The sequence below is a fragment of the Maylandia zebra genome, linkage group LG18 (assembly GCF_041146795.1).
Source record: "Maylandia zebra isolate NMK-2024a linkage group LG18, Mzebra_GT3a, whole genome shotgun sequence".
NCBI lineage: Eukaryota > Metazoa > Chordata > Actinopteri > Cichliformes > Cichlidae > Maylandia > Maylandia zebra.
The window spans coordinates 5201387-5222899 of NC_135184.1; the positions used below are offsets into that span (position 1 = coordinate 5201387).

Sequence of the window (21513 nt, forward strand, 5' to 3'; positions counted from 1 at the left end):
AACGGTTCAATATCGATACGAATATCGTTGCACCCCTACTATTTAGATTCTTCATTACTCCACATATTACTAACAAATTTCAAGCGCACCAGCAAAAATGTTGGAGACACTCTCATATCTTTTGGACGTGTACACAATTGACTTCATTTTGGGGCAGTATATCCAAGTTAACAGATGACATCATGTCCTATGCCATCCCTAAGGACCCCAGGATCTTCATCATCTAAAAAGGCCATAACAAGGAATTGGCTTAAGAAGGATCCTCTCCAAGTAGAGCAAGTGCTAGAGATTATAGAGGACATGCATCTGATGGACAGACTGACTTTCTTTCTATGACTTAAAGGTCATCCTTTTCAACAACATTGGACTAAATGGCACAAATATAAGCAAAGACCTGAAGATTCTGTCACTTAATTCAGCTTACCTCTCTATTTGTGTGATGCTTGGACCAATTTGTTGTTGGGGCTCTCCTTCTGGAGACACGTGTGCTACAGGCCTGAACCTTTCCAGGCATTGTATGTGAGATGCATGTGAGGAAGTTCGTTACTGACGCTAACGGACCCATACGGGGATCTAACTCTGATTCTGTCCTGTTCAAGGTGGAAATGAAAACCACTCGTTCACAAACTGCCCGCAGACGAGCTTTGTAAGGATGTGTGCAGAATGTTTTACAACTGTCTTGTGTTTTCCTGCTAGGAGCAGAGGAAGCCCTCCTACGCCGAGATCTGCCAGCGGGTGAAGGATACCCCGACGTTACAGCAACCAACCACCCCTAAGGAAGCTAAGCCAGCCTGCGCCGCCACAGCAGGCGAGGAGAGGAAGTGCCCCGACGCCTCCACGCCTTCAGGGGAGGCCAAGGCCAGAGAGACTTACCACCCCTCCTCCAAACCCAGTTCAACGGGTGCCACCACAGGCAGACCCCCGAAGGAGGTCCGAAGGCCGGGTGGGCGGTGGGCCTCTCCGCCCCCACACCCAGGGAAAACCCCCAACAAAGATTCCCACCACACCCCACCCAAATCCCCGCAGTAGGGTGACCTCCTTTCCCTCCCCAAGTCCTCCAACCCCACTACTATGCTCCACAGATGCGTTTAAAAAAATAAAGGAAATACAAGTCAGGGCTACTCGATACTTATATCCCAGAATCACCTGTCACAAACAAGCATAGAGGACGCCTTCTTTTCTGGATCAGGGCTTGCAGACAAAAAGCACTTTACTGTGCATGTAGAGCACCGTTTCTTTTTCTTTATATTCTATTTATTGTTTTTGGTTTTTCACTTTTATTTCTCCTTTTCTCTTTTTGCATTACGTAGTGGTGTCAGCCTGTCAGGTGGCACAGACAACACTGAAATTTGTTCATTCTGTCCAAACGGCCTTGTGGGATTAAATTAGCCGCGCGTGTGTGTGTCTGCGCGTGTGTGTGTCTGCGCGTGTGTGTGTGTGTGTGTGTGTGTGTGTGTGTGTGTGTGTGTGTGCGCGCGCGCGCGCATGTGTGGGAAGCAGCAGGGCATTGTTGGAAGCCACCCCAAAGGATGATGGGAAAGGGTGCATAAAACAGACTCCATCTTGTTTGGCTGTCATAATGAGGGGTTTGTTTGCATGTTGAGTGGCAGCATTGTGCAACTTTAAGTGGCTTAATTATGGGTCATTATTAGTCCTTTTGTTTTTAAATACATATTCACATCCATATGCAACTCAACATCACAAGAAGACTTGGATCCTTTGGTTTACATAGAATTTTTTGCAGGTTTGTTTACACTAGGTGGCTTTTATGTCTTTTTGGGGTTTTTTGCAAACTGTAGTTGGCTGTTGGTACAGTAATTGGTCATCCTCCCCTCGGCGTCTTCTCCCTCTGATCCTGTTCTTAAAGGATCACCCCTCCTGCTGTTATTCCCTCTCTGTTTTGCTAACATGCTAACTCACCATAGTGTGCGTCTGTGGCTTAACGTGGGGTCAGCGCTGTTTTGTTTTTTGTTTTTTTTAGTATCACACAGGAAGGGCACATGACTTTTCTCTAAAATGAGGCATCTTGTTGTAACAGTGAAAGTAGGTGAGGTGTTGCTCACACTGCATATGAGTCTGCAGACATTTAACTAGTCAGGAAGCTAAATTCTCTCCCCGCTTTTCATTTCCTGTCAAACTGTTGATCATTATTGTGGAAGGAAGGAAGATGCAGGGCAGGTTTTAGGCTGACAAACTTAAAAATCGAGCGGTGACGAGGAAGCCGCTTCTTCCCATCTGAAAGGGTTTTGTTTATTCTGGAGGCGAGGGAACGCTGGCAAGCAGGAAGGAGGAAATTAACACTAGCTACCAGCTATCAGCTCAGTAAACACGTCTGTTTACAGGCGCCGAACGGAGGGTTTTTTGGTTTTTGTTTAATTTTCTGGAAATCTGCTGAGACACAGTGACTCATCAGGAGGCTGAGATGTGTGTGAGTTTCCTGCCATAAAATGGGACGAGTCCAGAGTTCAGTGTGGCGATTTGATCCAGTGGGAAGTTTCCTGTTCAAACTGTTCAAACCTCCTTTCAAACGGTGGCATGTTTGTAGTTCTTTCTCCTACTTATGGTGCTAGATATCAAAACCTGGAATCTGTTACTACAACTCCTCTGATACTGTAAGTAGAAATACTTGATTTACATCTGCAGACGTTTAATTGCACTGTTGTTGTTTTCTCAGACTCTCGCAAGCAAATTCATGTGATTAATCCTACCTAAAGTGAAAAAAGGGACTAACTTTGTTTTGTTTTTTGGGGAGGAAGTTGGGGAATGACACACACAGTTCAGTTTTCCAGGAGGGAAGTTGACGAACACCCTGCTGCATCATCTCCATTGACACAATCACTGAAGCTTTTTTGTCTTGTCGGTCATGTTGAAGCATCTGCGCAGCATTAAATTTTTGAAGACTGATGCTTAACGTTTTTTGTTCGTTTGTTTGTTTTTGTTCGGTGCTGCTTGAATAGACATGCAGTGGTTTGGATTTTTAACTTTGGGTTTTGGGTCAGTGAGGATTTTGTTGGAAAGTGGTGAAAATGGGGAAGTGGGATGGTTGAATAGACGAGTATATTTTTATGAAGGTAAATAACGAGTGGATTTTTTTTTTTTTTTTTTTCTGGAACGTGGTTTGCAATGTTGAAGTGAGAGAGCGATAATTTGGCTTTGGGGGTCCCATCGGGACTCGTGAACAGCCTTAAACCAAACATTTAAGTGCTGGAAGGTTTGGAGCAGGAAGGTGTGTAAAATCCATCCTTGGGGTGAAAATGTTCCGCTGTTTTCCTCAAGTCTATACCACTAGGATTGTTTATTATTGTTGTTTGGGGGTGTTTTTTTTTTTTTTTCTTTCCTCCTCTCTGTCGGCGTGCTTTGTTGTTTTCTTCTAGTTTGTTTGCACTCTTTGATTTCTCTGAAAAAATTGGAAAAGATCAACCGGAGCACACGGGACTTCCTCTGTTGCCGCTTCACTCTGGTTACCTTTGATAAATGGCAGCAGACAGGAGGACGATTTAAAGCACAGAGTAAGAGGAAACATCCTTTACTCACCTCGAGCCTGGCTCGTTTGAAGCGCCGGCACCCAGTTGGTCAGAGCTTTCATGGGACATAATCGAAGCAGCGATTTTATACCAGAGCTGGTGGAAAATTTTGCATCCTGCACCAGAGTGAAGTAGCAAGCTCGCACGTTCAGGGAGGGCAGCTCCAGCTTTGGTTGGAAGGTCTGCCTACTGTAGCAACCACTTTGGCAGATAACCAACCGAGTGTGTTTTTTAATTTGAATGTAACTGTCTGAAAAATGACTTAAAAGACTTCCCTCCCTGCTCCTCGGTCATGTGCTCGGGTTCATCTTTTGAAGTCGTCACCTAAGATGCAAAAACACCCTGAAAAAAATAAATAAAAACCACTGTACTATACACAATATCTGTTTAGGTGGGACCTCGCATGTCTCGCTGAAGTCTTCCTGCAACAAAAAGCATTCTGGGTAATCCCACTAAGAGAAAACAGGAGCCTGGAGAAGGGAAAGCTTCATTTAAAGAGCCTGTACTCCTGGTCAGAGCTGCTTTTGATTTGGATGCTACAGCTTGAGTTTAGTGAAAAAAGAAAATATTTTTTTATTATTTTGAAGGACTGAGATGCACTTGGATGGGTCTATTATTTTCTCTTTTTTGTTTTCCTCATTGGTGGAAATGGTAAAACAAATGTAAATGCACCATATCCACTTATTTATAAAGCAGTGCTGTTTATTCCACAAGAAATATCATTAAGTTTTCTTTTTGGGAGAAGGAAAAAATGATGTATTGAGCTCTCAATATATACACACACACACACACACACACACACACACACACACACACACACACACACACACACACACTTATATATATATATATAAGTGTGTGTGTGTGTGTGTGTGTTAAAAAAAATCCATCCAGTGTTTGAGAAACTTGAATTTTATTTAAACTTGAAAAATGACTTTGCCTTAACTTTTCTACAAGACAAGCATAGAGTTTTATTTCTTTTCAGAAAAGATCCCCAAAATGTTAACGAAGCGTGAGATGTGGAAATATTTAGTCACACCAGACGTCACAAGTCTTACTGCGAGAGAGAGAGTACAAATCTAGCAGCGTTTCCTTTCTTTTCCTACTTTTTGTTTTTTGTTTTGTGTAAAATGTACGAAAAATCTTGGGTCGTTCTTTTGGTTTCTTGTTCAATAGTTTCAGGTTTTTTGGTTTTTTTGTGCAGGGGGGTGGGGGTGGGGGGGGGGATAAAAACCTTGTAATTGCAAATCTAGTCAATACTGTATTAAATATGTGCACTTTGAAGTGTGTGCTTTGCTTGTACAGATGTAAATACTCAGAAAAATATAAGAGGTACCTTAAAATGATTATAAAAATATATTGATCCTTGTTAACTATAATGTCGCTATCGAGCTGGATGTAGAATATAAAAGAAAAAAAAAAGACGTGATGTCGTGCGTTCGGAGATATTTTTTCTTTAACTACTATTGTTTTTCAGTTTGGGTGTGCTGAGTTTGATTCCTGCTCCGCTCTGCAGTGTGAGCAGATCATTTATTGTATTTTTTTTGTTTTCGTTCTTTCATTCCTTTTTAAACTTTCGCTGTGGGTTCGGTCGCACCTGGATGCTCAGGTGCGACAGTAACCCCGCCCTCCCTCTCCTCAGCGTTCACAGTCTGTGGTTCCGACAAAGCCGAGTGTCCACCGGCATCCTCTTCGAAGCTCTGGCTTCTTTTTCTTTCACTGATTACAGTTGATTTTGGGGGAATTTTCCTCACAGTGTGTTTGCTTTTTGGACAGTCTGAATGAAGGTTTTTAGCAAAACAAAAACAAACAAAAACAAAGCACTACATGTTGGATATTTACTCTGTTTTTGCCATTGTTGAGTACTCTGCTAACAGTGCCAAAAGATGAGACGTGACATGAAAGCTGCAGCTAAAGGCATTAATGCAAAACTTTAGGTAACACTAATACTTAAGATGAGATGTTCATGCATATGCAGCTCAGTAGGCTATAATCAAACTGCACTGTGTCCACATTGGTCGGGCAGCATGACTAGACTGCAGCTTTTATTTGAGAATATTAGATATCCTCGTTCTGGCTCCAAATATCCACCAACTCTGCTTAACGATGACCATCTGAGGGCTTATTGGTTTTTGTCTGATGAGCTCAAACTCTATTTTCTGCTTTCTGTCCATATTTTAGGATGAGTGAGTATCACAGTTTTGGGGGAATCAGATTTCAGGAAATGAAAAGTCTGAAAAACACTGGACGCCTGGCTCTGTCATGTTTTAAATCTGTTTTAAATTTCACTTGTCAACACATTTGATTTTTGCACATACACCAGTTTAAATGTGCGGAAAAATAAATAGAAACCAAATAAATTGCACATTTCTGTTGTTAGTCAGTGAACAGCACAAAAAAAGGCAACTAAACCTCACAAATCTTTTTGTGTGGCAGACCGATTATTGGTTCTTACGTGTTTTGTTAGATAAGCCATTTTTTGGTTTGTTTTTCACAAACAGAGCCACGTGCTTTATTATAAAGGACAGGCAAATACTCAAAATACATTTTTTTAAAAATTAAGTTTTGTATTCATAGAACAGCTAAAAGCTTTCCTGCAAAGGACTAAGCTTCAGTTTTAAAACAGGAATAGTTTTGCTAGATGTCGTTTCTCAGATTTAGTTTGTTTCACTGGTTCTTGTGCTCGGCCCTGTCATACACCTGTTTATTTAATGGGTTTCTTAGAGCTTTGTTACTGATTTTTGGATTTATCTGTGATAAATCGCAGCGTTCAGATTGTACCAACCTGCACAGTTAGAGCCAGAGATGATCTTGAAAAGCTATTCAACTTCCTCTTCACCTGAAACTGAACAAATTTTGCTGCAGACCAACAGGGGGCACCTGAGTGAACCAGAGTGAATCAAGCAGGTTTTGTAGTTTTCACAATCATTGATAAATTGTCAGATTAGAAATAAAACAGTTGGTGGGCTTTTAGACCTTGCCCATAAAATTCCGGCGTTCGAATCCTTTCAGATTGACTGGATTTACGACAGGAAACACTCTTTTGATGGTTTTGGTTTTCACACAATAATGAGATGTTAGAAGTGTAGATAAGCCACAGTGGAAACTTCAGTGTGCCTATAATAAGCAGCTGGTCGTGGTGATGCCATCAGGATACCATGGAGGTGGTTCATGCTCCACTGATGTCTCTGGCAGAAACGCATTTTTCTACAGTCGGAAACCTGTAAAAATCTAAAAATTTAGCTTTTATTAATCATTTCAACCACTTCTGTCAGAAACATGGTGAGGGGAAATGTTTACTGGAAGTTCAGAGAGTGGGAAGAGTTGTTTAAGTCCAATCTGACCAACTTCTGCAAATGTTGAATTCTCAGTTTATCCATTTCTCTGTGCGTTTGGGTTGGGGTCCAGTAATCCCTTTGGTCTGATTTCATTTGGTAAGCCTTTCAGATGCTGGACAGAAAACCAGAGCTTTTCAGACAGAAATCAATAAAAAGAAAGCCTGAACCATCGAAGCTGGCCAATCAGCAGCTAAACCGACTTTGACGTACCATCGGGCGGATGCTGGTTTGCTGAAAAGAGGGATTGTTGGTGGACACTTCTTGGTTTAGTCGAGGCGATGTGATGTGTGACGCCCATCAGAAGCTTCCCAGTGAGGCACATCTTGAACACTCGGCACTTGAGGTGGGGGATTATTGCAGCCTGCCGCCAGGTGACGACGAGTCTCGGGCCCTCGGATTGTGCATTTCGTTTAAAAAACAAGGCGACTGTTTGGAGTCGTCATTGCGGCTGTTTGAGATAAAAGTTTCCTGCCCAGGTGTCGATGTGAGCGCGAGACATCCAAGGAGCCCAAAACCATTCGACCTGCTCTGTGCAGTTTTGTTTTTTTCTCTTCAGATTAATGTTTGTGATTTCTTGTTCATGTTCATCAGCTCCAAGATTTCCTCTACTGAGAAATAAATGTACAAATGTTTTGTTTTTTTCCTATGTGCTTTTTTGTTTGTTGGGGGGGGTTAAAGGCTCAACTGGAATGAGAGTAGTTTACCTTGTTCAGAGCGATGTTTCTCACGTACAGTACATTTAACACGCAGTTTGAGATGTCTGTTAAAACCATTTGATCACATGTGGACTGCAGTTCGATGTGGCAAAGAAAACCAATAACCGTGCCATTATACAACAGTCGTTTAACCTGTACATACATAGCTGAGCGCTTACCGTCTCGGGCTTTTATTTTTGTTTTTTACTTTAAGATGTGATTTTCCTGTTACTGGAAGCCTGGAGACACCTTCAGTTTGACACCAGTGACTGCAGGAGCGTTTTTCACGCGGTGTAACTTGCGGTGGATCCCTCGCCTGAGGTCGAGGCGTCTTCTGCCTCTGGTGGCCTCGAACTTTGAGAATACAAACTGGGCATCTCTGAACTGTGAATGTGTGCATGTGTGGAAAAAAAATAAAATGTACCACCCAGCTAATCCAGGCCGATGCAAAAGTGACTCTTTCCACAAGCGCGGTACCTCAGACTGGATGGTACCGCTTTCAAAGGGATCTCTTATTCTGGCGGGAAAGACACCGCGAGCTCCGCGCCTCTTCAGTCTTGCCGGCGTTCATCCAGATGCTCAGCGGTGGCATTTTTGAAGGAGCTCCCTTTTCCTCGTGGACTTCTGCATGGAGCGTCACACTTCATATCAGCCTGTTGGTCGCCTCAGACCTCCTTCCTGTTCGTCCATTTTGACAGTGCCATTTTTTTCTTTTTTTTTTTTGGTTTGTTTTTTTTTTGTTTTTTCCTCCACGAGGGTTGCATCTTGTCATTTAAAAAAAAAAAAAAGACCCCCTTGTGTTTTTGTGTTTTCATTTTGTTTTTCAAAGATGTATAACAATGAATGCACATCAACTGACTGGAAAAGGACTCTATGAACTCACTGTGGTTTAACTCATTAACACTCTTACCATGCTACGCTAACAGCTGTGGACAATCGACGACTCCACCGTGTTGGGGTTTGGACAGATAATTTTGCCTAACGACACCTTTAACAGACGTGGAATGGAGGTTTGCGATCAAGAGGGCTTCTCTCTATTTTTTTTGTTTTGTTTTTTTGTTTGTTTTTGTTAATTTTTTTTTTGTTTGGGTCTTTTCTTCCATCGAGACTGGAATCAAGCGTACATGTCAGCTATAGATAATTTAAGTTACTCTTGTGTCATGATGTAAACTGTCTAATTTGGAGAAAAAAATGTAGCTTACTGAAAAATAAAGATTTAGGCACTGTTGAGGAGCTGCCGTGTGATTTTTCTTTCTTTCTTTCCAAAAGGTCTTTTCAAACCTTTCTTGTTAGTTGTTCCATAATTACAGGAACTACAGTCAACATAGAGAAAAATTACACCAAGTTCTTCCCCATGAGCGGGGGGGGGGGGAAGTGAAAAACCTTTTTTAAGCAATACCTTGCAAAAAAAATCTGATTGCCTTCAGGATGTAAAGTTCAAAGTGGCACTGTTATATTGTTATAAGCATCAATATGCATCACTCAGAATCAGCTGTTTGAACAATGCAATCCAGGATAGAAAGAAAATATCTCTTTGTCGCTGCCGAGTTTTGGCTTTTGGGAGAACTTTTAGAAAAGCCTGATCGTAATAATTCGCAGTAGCAAAGAAGTGTGAAAGGCACAGAGTCGTTCTCAAGCGTTACTCTGAAAGGAGGATGTTTCCAATTTTGGCGATATTGTGATAAAACAGTGATACGTTGTTTGATGTGACGGACATATCCTGGTGTAAAATGACTGGAGCTAATGCCATCGAGAGTATCTGTTTAACCAAATAAGGTTTTGAAATCCATGGAAATCCCAACCATCGCTTTAATGATTCTCAGCGGTGGGGGAGGGGGCAGCAAATTTTTTGGGGTGGCCGGAGCCCCCTTTGGTGGCACCACTGCATGAAGGTCTTTAAGAAGTGGCTTTAGTTTAATTTGTCGTCTTTATGTCACAGGTAAATTGGGTGTTATCTGCATAGCAATGGAAATTATACTAATAATATAAACAAACAACACTTGTCTTTCAATTGAAAACACTTAAGATGTTGTATTTCTTGAACTAATCTTATCTAGACTTCGAACCACGCGGCCAACTGAGCTCCTTTATTAAGCCAATAAGGTGAAAAGTGCGTGCAGTCATGAATAAAGACTGAGGAGTTGAGTTTGACAGGATGGGCTGTACCGACCAGCATGTTCCCATCTTATCCCCCTGTGGTTGGTTAACTTCTCACTTCCTGTTAGCTACTCGTCTCTAGTGTCTGGTGTTTAGTTTTGCTTCCCTCCCCCGTCTCAGTGTCTTTGATCATCTTCACCTGGGTCTCGTTACCCTCCTGTGTCCCCGCTTACCCTTTTCTCTAGATCCACTGCGGTCTTCCCATTTTTGTCTCAGCGTTTGTCGTCATCCCCATGTGTTGTGAAGTTTTATGGTTTAGGTTTGAGTCTTAATTTCATGGAGTTAATTCTGAATAAACTTTTTTAACATCTGCCTGCCCGTGAGTCTGTATTTGGGTCCCTTTGCCTGAAATCCATGACCAAAGTCCAGCAGGAAGAAACGCTACATAGCGGGTTATAATCTCCACATAAATAATATTTTTAAATAACTGGATGTCGTGTAACTTTTAAACTGCTCAGTTAATTCTACCGTCTGTTATATTATTATAACACTGACAGCAGCAGAGAAGTTCTTAGGAGCTTTAAAACAGAAGAAATGTTTAGATTTTCACAAAGTAACTGAAATATTTTGAAGTTATTTACAAAAAGATGTGACACTGTGTCACTCCATTAATGATGACTGAATAAAGTATCACCTGGATGCTTTGTTCCATTAAAAATGAAAACAAACCCTGTTTCTGGTCTCCGTTGTTGGTCTTCTTTTTTATTTTGAGCTCTACTTCTGGACACGGCTGTGAGGAGCATCCATAACGAGTTTAAAACAAGCTGCCTTTGATTGGTTAAATAAATGTCCACATACTGTGAGTTAAAAGCATCTGGGCTTTAGGAAGTTCCTCTGCGTCTTTGTACAGATGAGAGCGGAAAGCCACAAGATGGCAGCATGCTCACAGAGGACCTCCTTCTTTTCTCAGCTCTGTCCTGTCGGATGAGGATGATCACAAAGAAACAAGCACTTTATTTATTTATTATCCAGCTGTGATTCATGGTTATTACACACAAACTACTAAAAATATTTCCAGATATTTTTATTGCTCATACTAAATTTGTTTAGTCTGATGTTCATGACTGGATGCCAACATTGGCATGGTCCAAGTCAGCCTGCAGGTAGATAAATGTGATTAGGAAGGACTGAACTCACTACAAAATAAAATATTTGCTTACATCCATGTCTTATACATTTGTTGTATGGATATCATGCAGTGATGATGCACTAATTAGTGGATAACATAGACTGTATATAAAAGATGTAGCTTACAGGCTGTATATAAATCCTTTATTTAAACAGACATGAAAAATAAAGGCTGGATATACTGAGAACACGTTGGATGTGGGCGTGGCTGTGACCACCAGAGTTTATTGTATCCACTAGAGGCGCTCCAGCATTATGCATGTCGAGGTTCCCATCATTTGAAAAGTGCACATCATGTTGTATCCAGTAAAGTTTGGAACTAGCGACTGAGACCATAAACCCATGAGGGAAATGTCCTGAGGTCACAGAGAAGTCCCCTCAGATGGTTTAATGATTCACAGAGTAAAGGATCCAAACACAGGCCACAGGAGACCAGGGTAAAGTCCAAAATCTAAACCTGTAATCAGTCTGAGGTCACAGTCAGGTGGGCAGTCGAGCATCCGTGAAGCAGGAGAGAGCATGATGAAGGACAAACTGGAGCATGAGAAATTTCTGAAAACTTTCACTGCAAGTAGAAACGACAATTTGTCAGGTGACTGAAGAAAACAGGGTATTTATATACTGTGGAGGGTGATTAGGTCATTGAATACAGGTGGAACTAATGAAAATTACAGAGGAAAAACCATAGACTGTGACTTTTGAAGCCTCAGTTTCAGCATTTTGGCCACTGCATTGCTGTTTTTTTTTTTGTTAAGCTGGAAGTGACCTCATGTGGATGGGATTACTCTATCTTGCTGGTTTTGCGTGCTGCATCCATAATGGGCTTGGGTTCAAAGCACAGACACTGATACCTGCAAATTTCTGCAAAGTAACCGAATAATAATCTGAATTTCTGTCATCGAAGCTGAAACATAAACTTATTAGGTGATCTATATCACAAAACAAGGCCAGGACTGAAGTTGTTCTACACCAAACTCGATCATCAACGCCTTTATGGAACTTGCTTTGTGCACTGGTGTGCAGCCATATTGGAACAGGAAGTGGCCATCCCCAAACTGTTCCCTCAAAGTTGGGAGCATGAGATTATCTAACAAGTCTCGATATGCTGGAACTAAGGCGGAGCCCAACTCCTAAAAACAGCTCCACATCACAATCCTCCGATTATTCAGTCAGACAAGTCCCGTTCCCCTGGCATCTACCAAACCCAGACTCTTCCATCGGATTGCCGGATGTAGACGTGTAATTGGTCCCTCTGGAGAACACCTAACATTACAGTAAGTTGGTGACCTGTGCGCACTATATGCCTCAGCATCCGCTGATCCCACTCTGTGACTTTACGTGACCTAGCACTTAGAGTTGCTTCCACTGAATTCCACTTTTCACTTTTCCACCTGAAGTTAACAGTTCGGTTGGGTGACTGAGTACTTTTGAATATAATGTACCATTAAGCTCCATCTGCCGTCTTTTACCTATATGTAATTTTCTGATTGAGTGGGATATCACTGAGATATCTCTGCTGCACCTAAATAAACATTCACCTAGCAGACTTTAAATGAGTGAATGAGTGATTAAATTTCACTGAGATAAAACAGAAAACAAACGATCAAAACGTGTTTCAGCTGTGATAATCTTTCTAATTAACCCTTCTTTGATCTCTTTTCTGCATCGCAGCCTCGCAGACTACTTGTTCAAAAGCACATGAACTACAGCTGACATTTATCCATCTTATCAATTAACATAAATGACAGTCAGGTTAACAGATTGTGTGTGTCTGTGTGTGTGTTTGTGAGAGAGAAAGTGAATGTGGCGCCCTCTACCGGTGTGTTGTTCATGGTGTGAAAATATTAAGCAGCACTTTGTTTTCATTTTAACTCCTGAAACTTTGACTGAAAATCGATCGGATTAAAAATATTGATTCCTGTGAGTTCAGTCGTGGATCTTTAGGATCACCTAAAGGGAAATTGTGTATGTGAGGCGCGTGAAGGCGGCAATAATTAAGAGGTGTGAGACAGGAAGAGAACAAAATCTGCATTCAAAATAAAAGCACAGCACTGGGGTTTGGATCTTTTGAATTTATTCATCTCCCAAAGTTGTTTCAAAAAGAATTTACTCTTACTAGCTATCAACATACATCCGATATTTTTTAGCAATGCATCATATTCTTTACTTTTAACAGACACACACTGGTGAACCGTAACTTGTCAGTATAAACGAGGTAAGCAGTGAGAACAAACCGTAGAAAAAGGAGAATGTTCAAAATAAACAGTCAAAATCTCCAAAATATATATATCTATAAAATCAGTCAGTAAATAAAATGCATTTCAATGTCTCAGTTAAAAATAATTACATAATCATCCTGACGCCTTTCTTTGAGTGTTTTAACTAAATTCAGATTTTTTTTTTTAGCCTGGATTGCTCTTGCTTTACCTATTTTTATTTAAAATAAGGAAACAAGTAACTAAAAATATTAACCTGCTTTTATAGTCATATAACATTTTATAACATACTTTATTCTGGAAATTAAATTAAAACAAAAATAAAAATCCAAGTATCACAAAAGTAACATTGATTTATTTTTTAATCTATAATTTATTAGCTCGTAACTTTTAGTTAAAGCCAGCCTGTGAGTCTGATTTACTCAGGTTTAAATTTGGAGGGTGTGAGAGCCACAGGCAGCGGACTGGGCAAAACAGTTGTTTTCTACAGTCATTGGTCTTAACGCTGTGATCTTATTTTGAAAATACAGGTTCCGGTAGCAGCTCTGCAGTGTTAGCTGTAGCTTGACGCTGGTTTGCGGAGAACGCGCAGAGCCGCTGCCGCACACGGAGCGACGCTGACGGACTCGGTGTGACTGACTTTGGATTTTTGTGGTTTGTGGAGCAGCGTGGGGACTGGAAACAGGGAGAAACAGCCGGAAAACAGATATTTAAGTCGGTTTGGAACGGCGGAATGGCGGACCGGGACCCGGTGCCGCTTCCTGCGGAGGTGCGGGCCAAACTGGCCGAGCTGGAGCTGGAGTTATCCGAGGGTGAGTACTTGGGTTTCACCGCGGAGCTCGGCGGCTCTGCCGGGGCTCTGCTGCTGTTGTTGCTCTGGGACTGTTTGTCCTTGCTGAGTTTGAACTGCTAGGAGATAAAGTGCTGAGCTCCAACAAGTTCAAGTGCATGTCTGTTCACACGCACACACGCTGCCACAATGACTGCTTTAACTGATCTGGATTTGGATGCAGGAGATGTGGCAGTGAAATGGAAACAGAGCTGTCACTGGCTGTGGACAGACTACAGTGCTGTTAGGGGGTTCTTGGATTGAAAGGAGATCATTGCAGGTTCACTCCCCCACACTGACACACAACGTCACCTGACGCCAGGTATCATGGGAATAATACAGATAATAGATAAACATCCCATAAAGTGCTCTGGGTGAACTGGAGTGGCTGCTGTGCACCAGAGCTCCACGGTATTGTTGCAGTGAAGCCTGCAGGGCTCCTCATTATTCATAGACTGTTGATTATCTGAAGGAGTTCATCAATCCTTACTCTACATAGTGTCCCAGAGTCCAAACACAGCCACTTTACAGCCAGCATTCACCTTTGAATCCAGCTGTACATCACCTTTTAACACTTAACTGCTTTATTTTGTCTGCTCAGGTTTTCAAAAATTCCCTACAATAATTCCCCAGAGTCAGGTGACGTCTCCAAAATCCACACACATCCACGCTGCTCTGCTAATTCCTGATAAAAATCAAAGAATATGTGTCATTTTTACCCCTAATCTGTTGATCTGTGCATGAATCCTTCCATCACGGCTGATAAACAACCCATAAAGTGCACTTTGAAGCCTCACTGGAGCGCAGGAGGCACACAGCAGCCTGCTGTGGGGATATCCCGGGAATTCTGTGGAGGTTTGTGTTTGTCAGTAGGAAAGTTGTTGTCAGAGAGGTTTTGTTATAAAATCCCGTTGAGCAGAGCCCTGCACGCTGCTTAGATGGTGCACAGGCAGCATGCAGCTGTTAGGAGACACACTTTTCACATGACACACCGCAGCCAGGCAGCCTTTTCTCCAGAGAGGCGATGAATGATTCCCATTATATTCCTGCGCCCCCCCAATAACACTACAGCATGCTATATCGGGTTGTTTTGCAAGATACTGAAATGCAGCTTGGGTATTGATTTTCTCATTAGCCCCCCTCACCACCACCTCCCTCTCTTTCTCCCCCTCCTTCCTCCTTGTTCTTCTTCTACTTCAGATTGATATGTCACATTGCTGCAGACTCACTCTCAGCCTGGAGAGTATCATAGTGTCATATTTCAGCTTCCTGCGAGCAGTGTTTTCCCTGCTTCTCTCCGAGGCTTTGTGAGGCTCGGCCATGTATGGAGAAAGAAGACGGCACAGAGGAAGAGGGAGGGAGGGAGGGGAAGAGATTGTAACAGCTGACTCTGAATGCACACATCGCATTTTAATGTTTCCACCGCTGCTGCTGTGAACGCTGAAAAGATGAGACAAGTAGTGGTGATGAAGAGGAGGGATGGATGGGGCGGGGAAGGTTGCACATATAAACCGCCAACTCTGAGTTCCTCCAGTGTAAACAAGTGCGTCTCTGGGAAACGGGGTCAGATGCCCCGCTGCAATATTTACATGCTTTGTTGATGGCGCGAGAGTCTGCGGTGGCGGCGGATGCAAAGCTTCCCCGCGTCCTGCAGACTTTGACCTAATTTTTCAATTTCCACGCATCATCCCTCCTCCATGCTTTGAAGCCTCTCGCCTCGGGGGAGTGGTGGCAGAAAACGTTGTTGTCAGCACTCAGGTGAAGGCAGAGCTTCACAGGGACCTCGTATCCTGCTGAAGAGCCCTTGAGCAAGGCAGTACACCCTCTTGTTTCCCCCCTAACTGTCATCAGGTGGTGGGAAGCATCCTCAAAGTGCTTCAGGTGATGGAACAAACATCCCCTTTATACACTGCATGAAAATGCTCTCTGAGGAAGTATGAGGATAATGGGTCATATACCTGGAGGATGAGTGCCTTGCTCATGGGCACAAAGTTCCTGTAAAGCTGTGTCGACACCTGGATGCTCACAGTGATGACGATGGCAGCACAAAGCAAAAAAAATAACCTCTGCTTTTTCTCTCAGCCTGCCTCTCTGCTCAAACCCTACCAACAGTTCCTACATTTCCCAGAATTCCCTCTGTTCTGAGCACCATCAGGGCACAGGTGTGAACTTGAGAATGAATTTTAAAGCCTGCTGGGCGGACGCTAGATTGAGCAGCGCGGTGAATAGTTGTGATTGAGATAAAAGAGGAGGCGACCTCTCACTCGGACGCTGACCTATCGCATCGCTGCAGTGCATCCTGGGATAGCTGGGGCTCTTAGTGGTCTGTAGTTTTTGCAGGAGACCTTCTGGGTGTGGCACAAATGTGGCATGTTTTAATAATAATAATAACTTTATTTGTCAGACTTGGAGAAAATAGAAGCTTGACTGACTTCTCCCCAGTCTGAGTTTAAGAGCACCGCTTTCATTTTGCTGCTGGATCTGATTTTGGAGAAGAAGGGCTGGGAAACGAATGTCGCAAACACCCTCACCCTGCAGGTCTGCAGCCTGGACACGGTCCTCACAGAGACAGACACTCCCGCTGAAACACACAACCCCGCGCTCGTCGTGCAGCTGCAGACTGACGGGCTGTCCTCAGCTAATCTGGCTGCTGGCTGAATATTAAGCTCTGCAGTCCAGCCCAGATAACAAGCTGTCCATCCCAACACACTGCAGATTACACACACACACACACCAGGCTGACCTCAGCTGCTCTGCAGTGCTCGTGCATTGTTGTCTCTGCTGTAGTTTTGATGCAGATTTAGGGTTGTTTCCGTTTTCTTTCATTATGCGCTGCTCCAGCTGCCAGGAGGGCACATGCCAGTCAGCTCTGTGGGCATCTCGTCGCCTGTAAACAGCCCAGGAAACATTAAACGCATCATTTCTCAGTCCAGTTTTTGGAGTCTACCTTTGCTCAGGCTTGCTCCGGGTACTCCTGCTTGTCCCAAAGTCCAAAGACGTGCACATCAGATTAATTGCTGATAGGAAATTGTCTCTAGGTGTGAAAACAAACCCTAAACTAAACAAAGACAGACTTTTTCCACTTTTGACACATTGTCTCAAACTTACTCTCCTTGACATCAAGGAGAGGGCGATTCTTTGATTTAGAAAGATTCTAAAATTAAAGGCATACCAGTCTTCTTAGGCCGCGATGTCCGACTTTTCCGGCAGCTACACATTTAACGTTCCACATCCACAATGTTTTTTTTTTAATTTCTTTATTTTTTGAAGTTTCCTGATTATCTGGTTATCTAATAATTTTCACAGGTCTTTGACTCTCCTCTGTGCTGTCAGCCGTGTTGAACTGATACACGATGATGACTGTCTAATTAATTAATCAGCAGATAATTGAAGCTCTTGCTTTGGCTGCAAACGTCCAGCTGCTCGCTGACCTGTTTGGCACGTTGGGTAAAAAAGTGAAAGGCTTCAGCTCGTTTCATTTTTTAGATTTCGAAGGGGCGCGCTCGTGCAAAAGCGAGCTGCTTCATTGGTTTGTAAGTGTATTCATCTCATGGCAGAACGTATTGAAAGTTACTTCAGTGTCACATTTCATTGAATCGAGAAGTGAAACCCTTTGGCGAGCTTGGGCTGATGTTAAAATCGCTCTTGCTTCACTCACATCTGGTCCTGATAAGAGTCCTGTGTGAGACTTCGGCAGTGAGTCTGTTATTCTGAAGCGCTCACTCTTCCCTCTTTCTTTCTTTCCTGAAAGCTCGTTCTGTCCGTGGCTCAGCAGAAGCGCTTCCTCTCAGCTCTGATATTTGAAAAGGACTCCAGTGTTCCTTCTCTGTGATTTATCGCCTGTATTTCGACCCAAAGGCAACAGGTTTAACTGACAGAAGTGTGAATCTGAGCGTGAGCAGTCTTCTGGATCTGTAGGGCCGTTTCCCAGAATTCATCTCTCGGAAACGTGGGCCACCTAAGTTCACGTGGTTTAAAGCAGATCTGAGGTCTGAGTGCTGTTTGGAGCTAGCACTGCGTGACTATCAGTTTTCCACAGGGCTCTGGTGCAGTTTAGGGCAGTGCTTAAGGCTTTATGTCGTGGCTGGTGAAGTCTTGAATAATTCAATCTGAGGAAACGGAGATCTGCATGTGAATGTGCAGAATCGGCAGCTTTCTGGTGAACTCTGAGTTTGAAGGCTTTAGTGGCGTGTGGGTGCGAGCTTTCTGCAAGTGACCAGCAGAAGTGGAAGTCCTGGCCCAGATTTCGCCGTCTGCAGTGAAAAGTCTGAAACTGTGGCTGTTTCTGCACATCGGCCGGTGGCTTCCCAGATTTTATTGACTGAATAATTGTTTTGTCCATCACACGAACGGTTAAAGAATCAATCATCCTGCAGCCGACTGATCCTTTTAACTGTACAGGGCGATTTCTTCCACCGTGATAATTATTATTGAGTTTCAGCCGCAGGTCTTTCGGTTTCTTTGCAGATGAATTCGCTTCTCGGAGTTTGTCAGAACAGGATGTGATGTGACGTTTTTGGCAGATTTTCAGAAGCTTCCTGCTGAGTGACAGCGTCTGTGCAGAGATGGAGCTCTGATCCTTCTGACAGCTCGCTGTGAATCAAGATCTTCTGGGAAACGCCACTGCTGCGTCCAACCCAGCTTTCTCCTTTTGAGTAATTTGAGATGTCATCATCAGAAAAAGGGAAGGCGGCGAAGAATGCACGCAAATAAACACGTTTTTTGGTTTGTTTTTAAGAGCTGTGTGCAGAATGTCCAAAGACCGCAGATATTTATTTGCTGAGCGAATCCTGGAGGTGTAGCTGCTGACTGTCCAGCTCGGTTCTCCTCTTCCTCTCGCCTTTTTTGTTGCATTAACGAAAATCCCCCAAAAGGTAAACTGGAAATGTAAATGCTGTCACCGGGCTCAGATAAATGTCTCCTTCTCTGCGATTCTTTGAAAACGAGCTGATTAATTTTTCATGAAGCGCAGACAAAGATGTCATTTTCCTCCCTAACAGCCTGAAGTGAACCGTGGGATTTCTCAGTGTTAATAAAAGGCCACACTCTCTGAGCCTCCCGCCTCACAGCCTAATGTATTCAGCCGGTGACATTTTACTGAATCAGGTACAAGTTATGGACTAAAAACTGACACCTTTGCATTTTCCTCTCTCTCTTTGCCTGCAGCCTCACACGTCTTCTATTTAATTTTCTTTAAACTTTCATTTTCTTTTAACGGCCAGAGATTCAGGTGGAGTTCACAAACTCTGACATGTGGCTAAAATGAATGAATTCATTCGGTGAGCTTCCATCAGAGCTGGCCGGAGGCCTGTTTCTGCTCTGCAGTCTGTAGTGATGCAACATGTGGTGCACACATACCTTTAGGCCAGGGGTGGGCAACTCCAGGCCTCGAGGGCCGGTGTCCCTGCAGGTTTTAGATGTGTCCTTGATCCAAAACAGCTGATTTTGACCCAAGGTGATATCTAAAACCTGCAGGACACCGGCCCTCGAGGCCTGGAATTGCCCACCACTGCTTTAGACAGAGGAATTAACTGTATATTTACCTGTATGTACTCAGAGTCCAGATTAAGGCTGCCATCTATCATCTATCAGCATTTGCAGAGAGTTTTAGTTCCAGACTAAATGACCAGTGAAGAAGTTTTAACTGCACATTTAATCCCTGCGATGTGTCAATATAAGAAAAACAGCACAACTCAGTTTGTAAATAAAATCTAAAGAAATCTGTCAGCAGTGTAAAAATAACAGAAAACTAATTTCATGCCTTCATCTGCTGAGATGATCACTGACAGTGACGAGGCTCTGATGCCCAGGGAGGAGCCTGGAGCCCGTACCTCATTAATGTCTGCACTGCAGTCGAACGTCTGAGATTCAAGGCGCGGATGTTGCTCTGATTACTGCAACAGGTGGGCGCCGCAGCAGCAAGTGATGGCTTTACACTGGCGGTTAAAACCAGGTGTGGTCCGACCTTCGGACTGGAGATTGTAACAGACTCTGCAACGTAAAAATGAATCACACACACATACAAACATACCCCTCCGACGCTGACTGAGTGAATACTCAATGATTGTGGTGAAGTTTTAAGTCGAGTTGTCTGCAGAAGGAGTTTTATTTACATCGCTGATGACACTGATGATGTTTACGTGGACTTGAGTGTTCTGTGATGACTTGATACTTTGCTTCCCTGATTTCTTTCTCGCAGTCAAACCAAAGTTGCTAATCTGAAAATTATTTATCAGTTGACCAACAGATCGTCTCCATCCGACCCGTCACATCTAGAGGTCCTAATAAGTCATCAGAGGGCTTTTTCATGTTGAGGAATCTGAACTCTGATGACTTTGCTGATGTTCGGCTAAATTAAAGTGTTTCATGAGTCACCTGTGCAGCTGCAGATTTAAAAAAAAATTTTTTTCCCCTTGTAAACTTGTCAACATGCTTTAATTCATTTATCTAATGTGCAGCCTGTTTTCTCTCAGTCAGTGTCCCCTCCCCCCCTGTGTTTTATAAGATGGATAGTACTGAGGGTTTTTTTTCATTGTTTTTTTTTTAGCACAAATAGAGTCAACTGAGCAGACTGTACATAAACGATGGCAGTAACAACTATGATATTGCTCATTTAAGTGCCGTTTTGAAGCATCCGTGTTTACATTTCCGCTTTGTTTCTTTGGAGTCTGAAATGACTGTTCAGATAGCAGGGTGGTTATCATGATAAGGTATCAGGAAATGTTAGCAAGTGTGTCCAGATGCATAGTTGTATCACAAAGACACAGATACCTGCTATAGTGCTACACTACACATACACTTCATACATTTCAGCAGAATTCTCTGATAGTTGAGACCTTGAGTTCAGACTCCCAAGGTCAGGTAAAGCCTGGAAGATGGCTAACTGCTAGCTAACTGCTACAGCTAGCTAGGAGCTAGCTAACTGCCACATCTGTAAAAGTGCTTCAGGTGTTTAACTCTTTCCTCCATAAAGACGACATTTGACCACCTCCCCTGTATAATGAGTTTTACACCTCAGTGTGGATCATTAACGAGGTTTTGCGATCTTTTGAATAGTTTCTGGGATTTTTGAAGGCTAGCTGCGCAGCCAAACACCACCCTCACTAACTTCTGATCCACAGTCATAGTCAAAGACCTGAAATGTGACAGAAAGCACTGATTTCAGAGCAGAGCTTCAGGGGTTACTGCTAATAAACTTTGAAGGGTTGAAAAGTTCAGATTATTAATGATGGATGTGCTGAAAGTACTTTTCATATCAACTTTTCTGTCCTTTGTGCACTTTATCCGCTTCCAGGAACAGCATCTCTGCTGGTTTCGAGCAGCTTCTACCTCGTTGTTCATGATCTTAAAAAACTGCTTTAGTTTGCTGCTGTTCCCCTCCTTCAGGTAAAGAAAGCTACATGCACTATTCTCCTCGCTGTCATGTCACTTTAAGGGCTTCGTTTTTTCCTCTCTGATGTTACATTTAGTCTGCGGTTCCTGTCAGCAGAGCTGAAACCACACATCCAACTTTTCAGAGATGAGACATAAATATCAGTCTGTGTTTGTGCAGTGGTCACAGCGACTTCCCCTGCAACATAACATCTCACCTTTAGACCGGCAGTTGCCATAGAGATGTTATTTTCT

The 21513-nt window shown here is 43.0% G+C and overlaps 2 protein-coding genes across 7 annotated transcripts in view; both read left to right on the forward strand.

Annotated features, from left to right (window-relative positions):
- larp4b (La ribonucleoprotein 4B) overlaps positions 1–8785 on the forward strand; it is a 59728-nt gene extending 50943 nt beyond the window's left edge. For all 3 annotated transcript variants that reach the window (XM_076877022.1, XM_076877023.1, XM_076877024.1), the window contains one exon: positions 697–8785. In XM_076877022.1, the coding sequence (XP_076733137.1) occupies positions 697–1029 (333 nt within the window). In that variant the 3' untranslated portion in view covers positions 1030–8785. The remainder of the gene's footprint in view (positions 1–696) is intronic.
- Positions 8786–11168: 2383 nt separating this feature from the next.
- Positions 11169–21513, forward strand: part of LOC101480681 (disco-interacting protein 2 homolog C) — a 205257-nt gene continuing 194912 nt past the window's right edge. Inside the window, exons 1-2 of one of the 4 annotated variants that reach the window (XM_076877149.1) lie at positions 11169–12116; positions 13589–13870. In XM_076877149.1, the coding sequence (XP_076733264.1) occupies positions 13792–13870 (79 nt within the window). In that variant the 5' untranslated portion in view covers positions 11169–12116; positions 13589–13791. The remainder of the gene's footprint in view (positions 12117–13588; positions 13871–21513) is intronic. The other 3 variants (XM_076877148.1, XM_076877150.1, XM_076877152.1) reach the window with 3 other exon arrangements.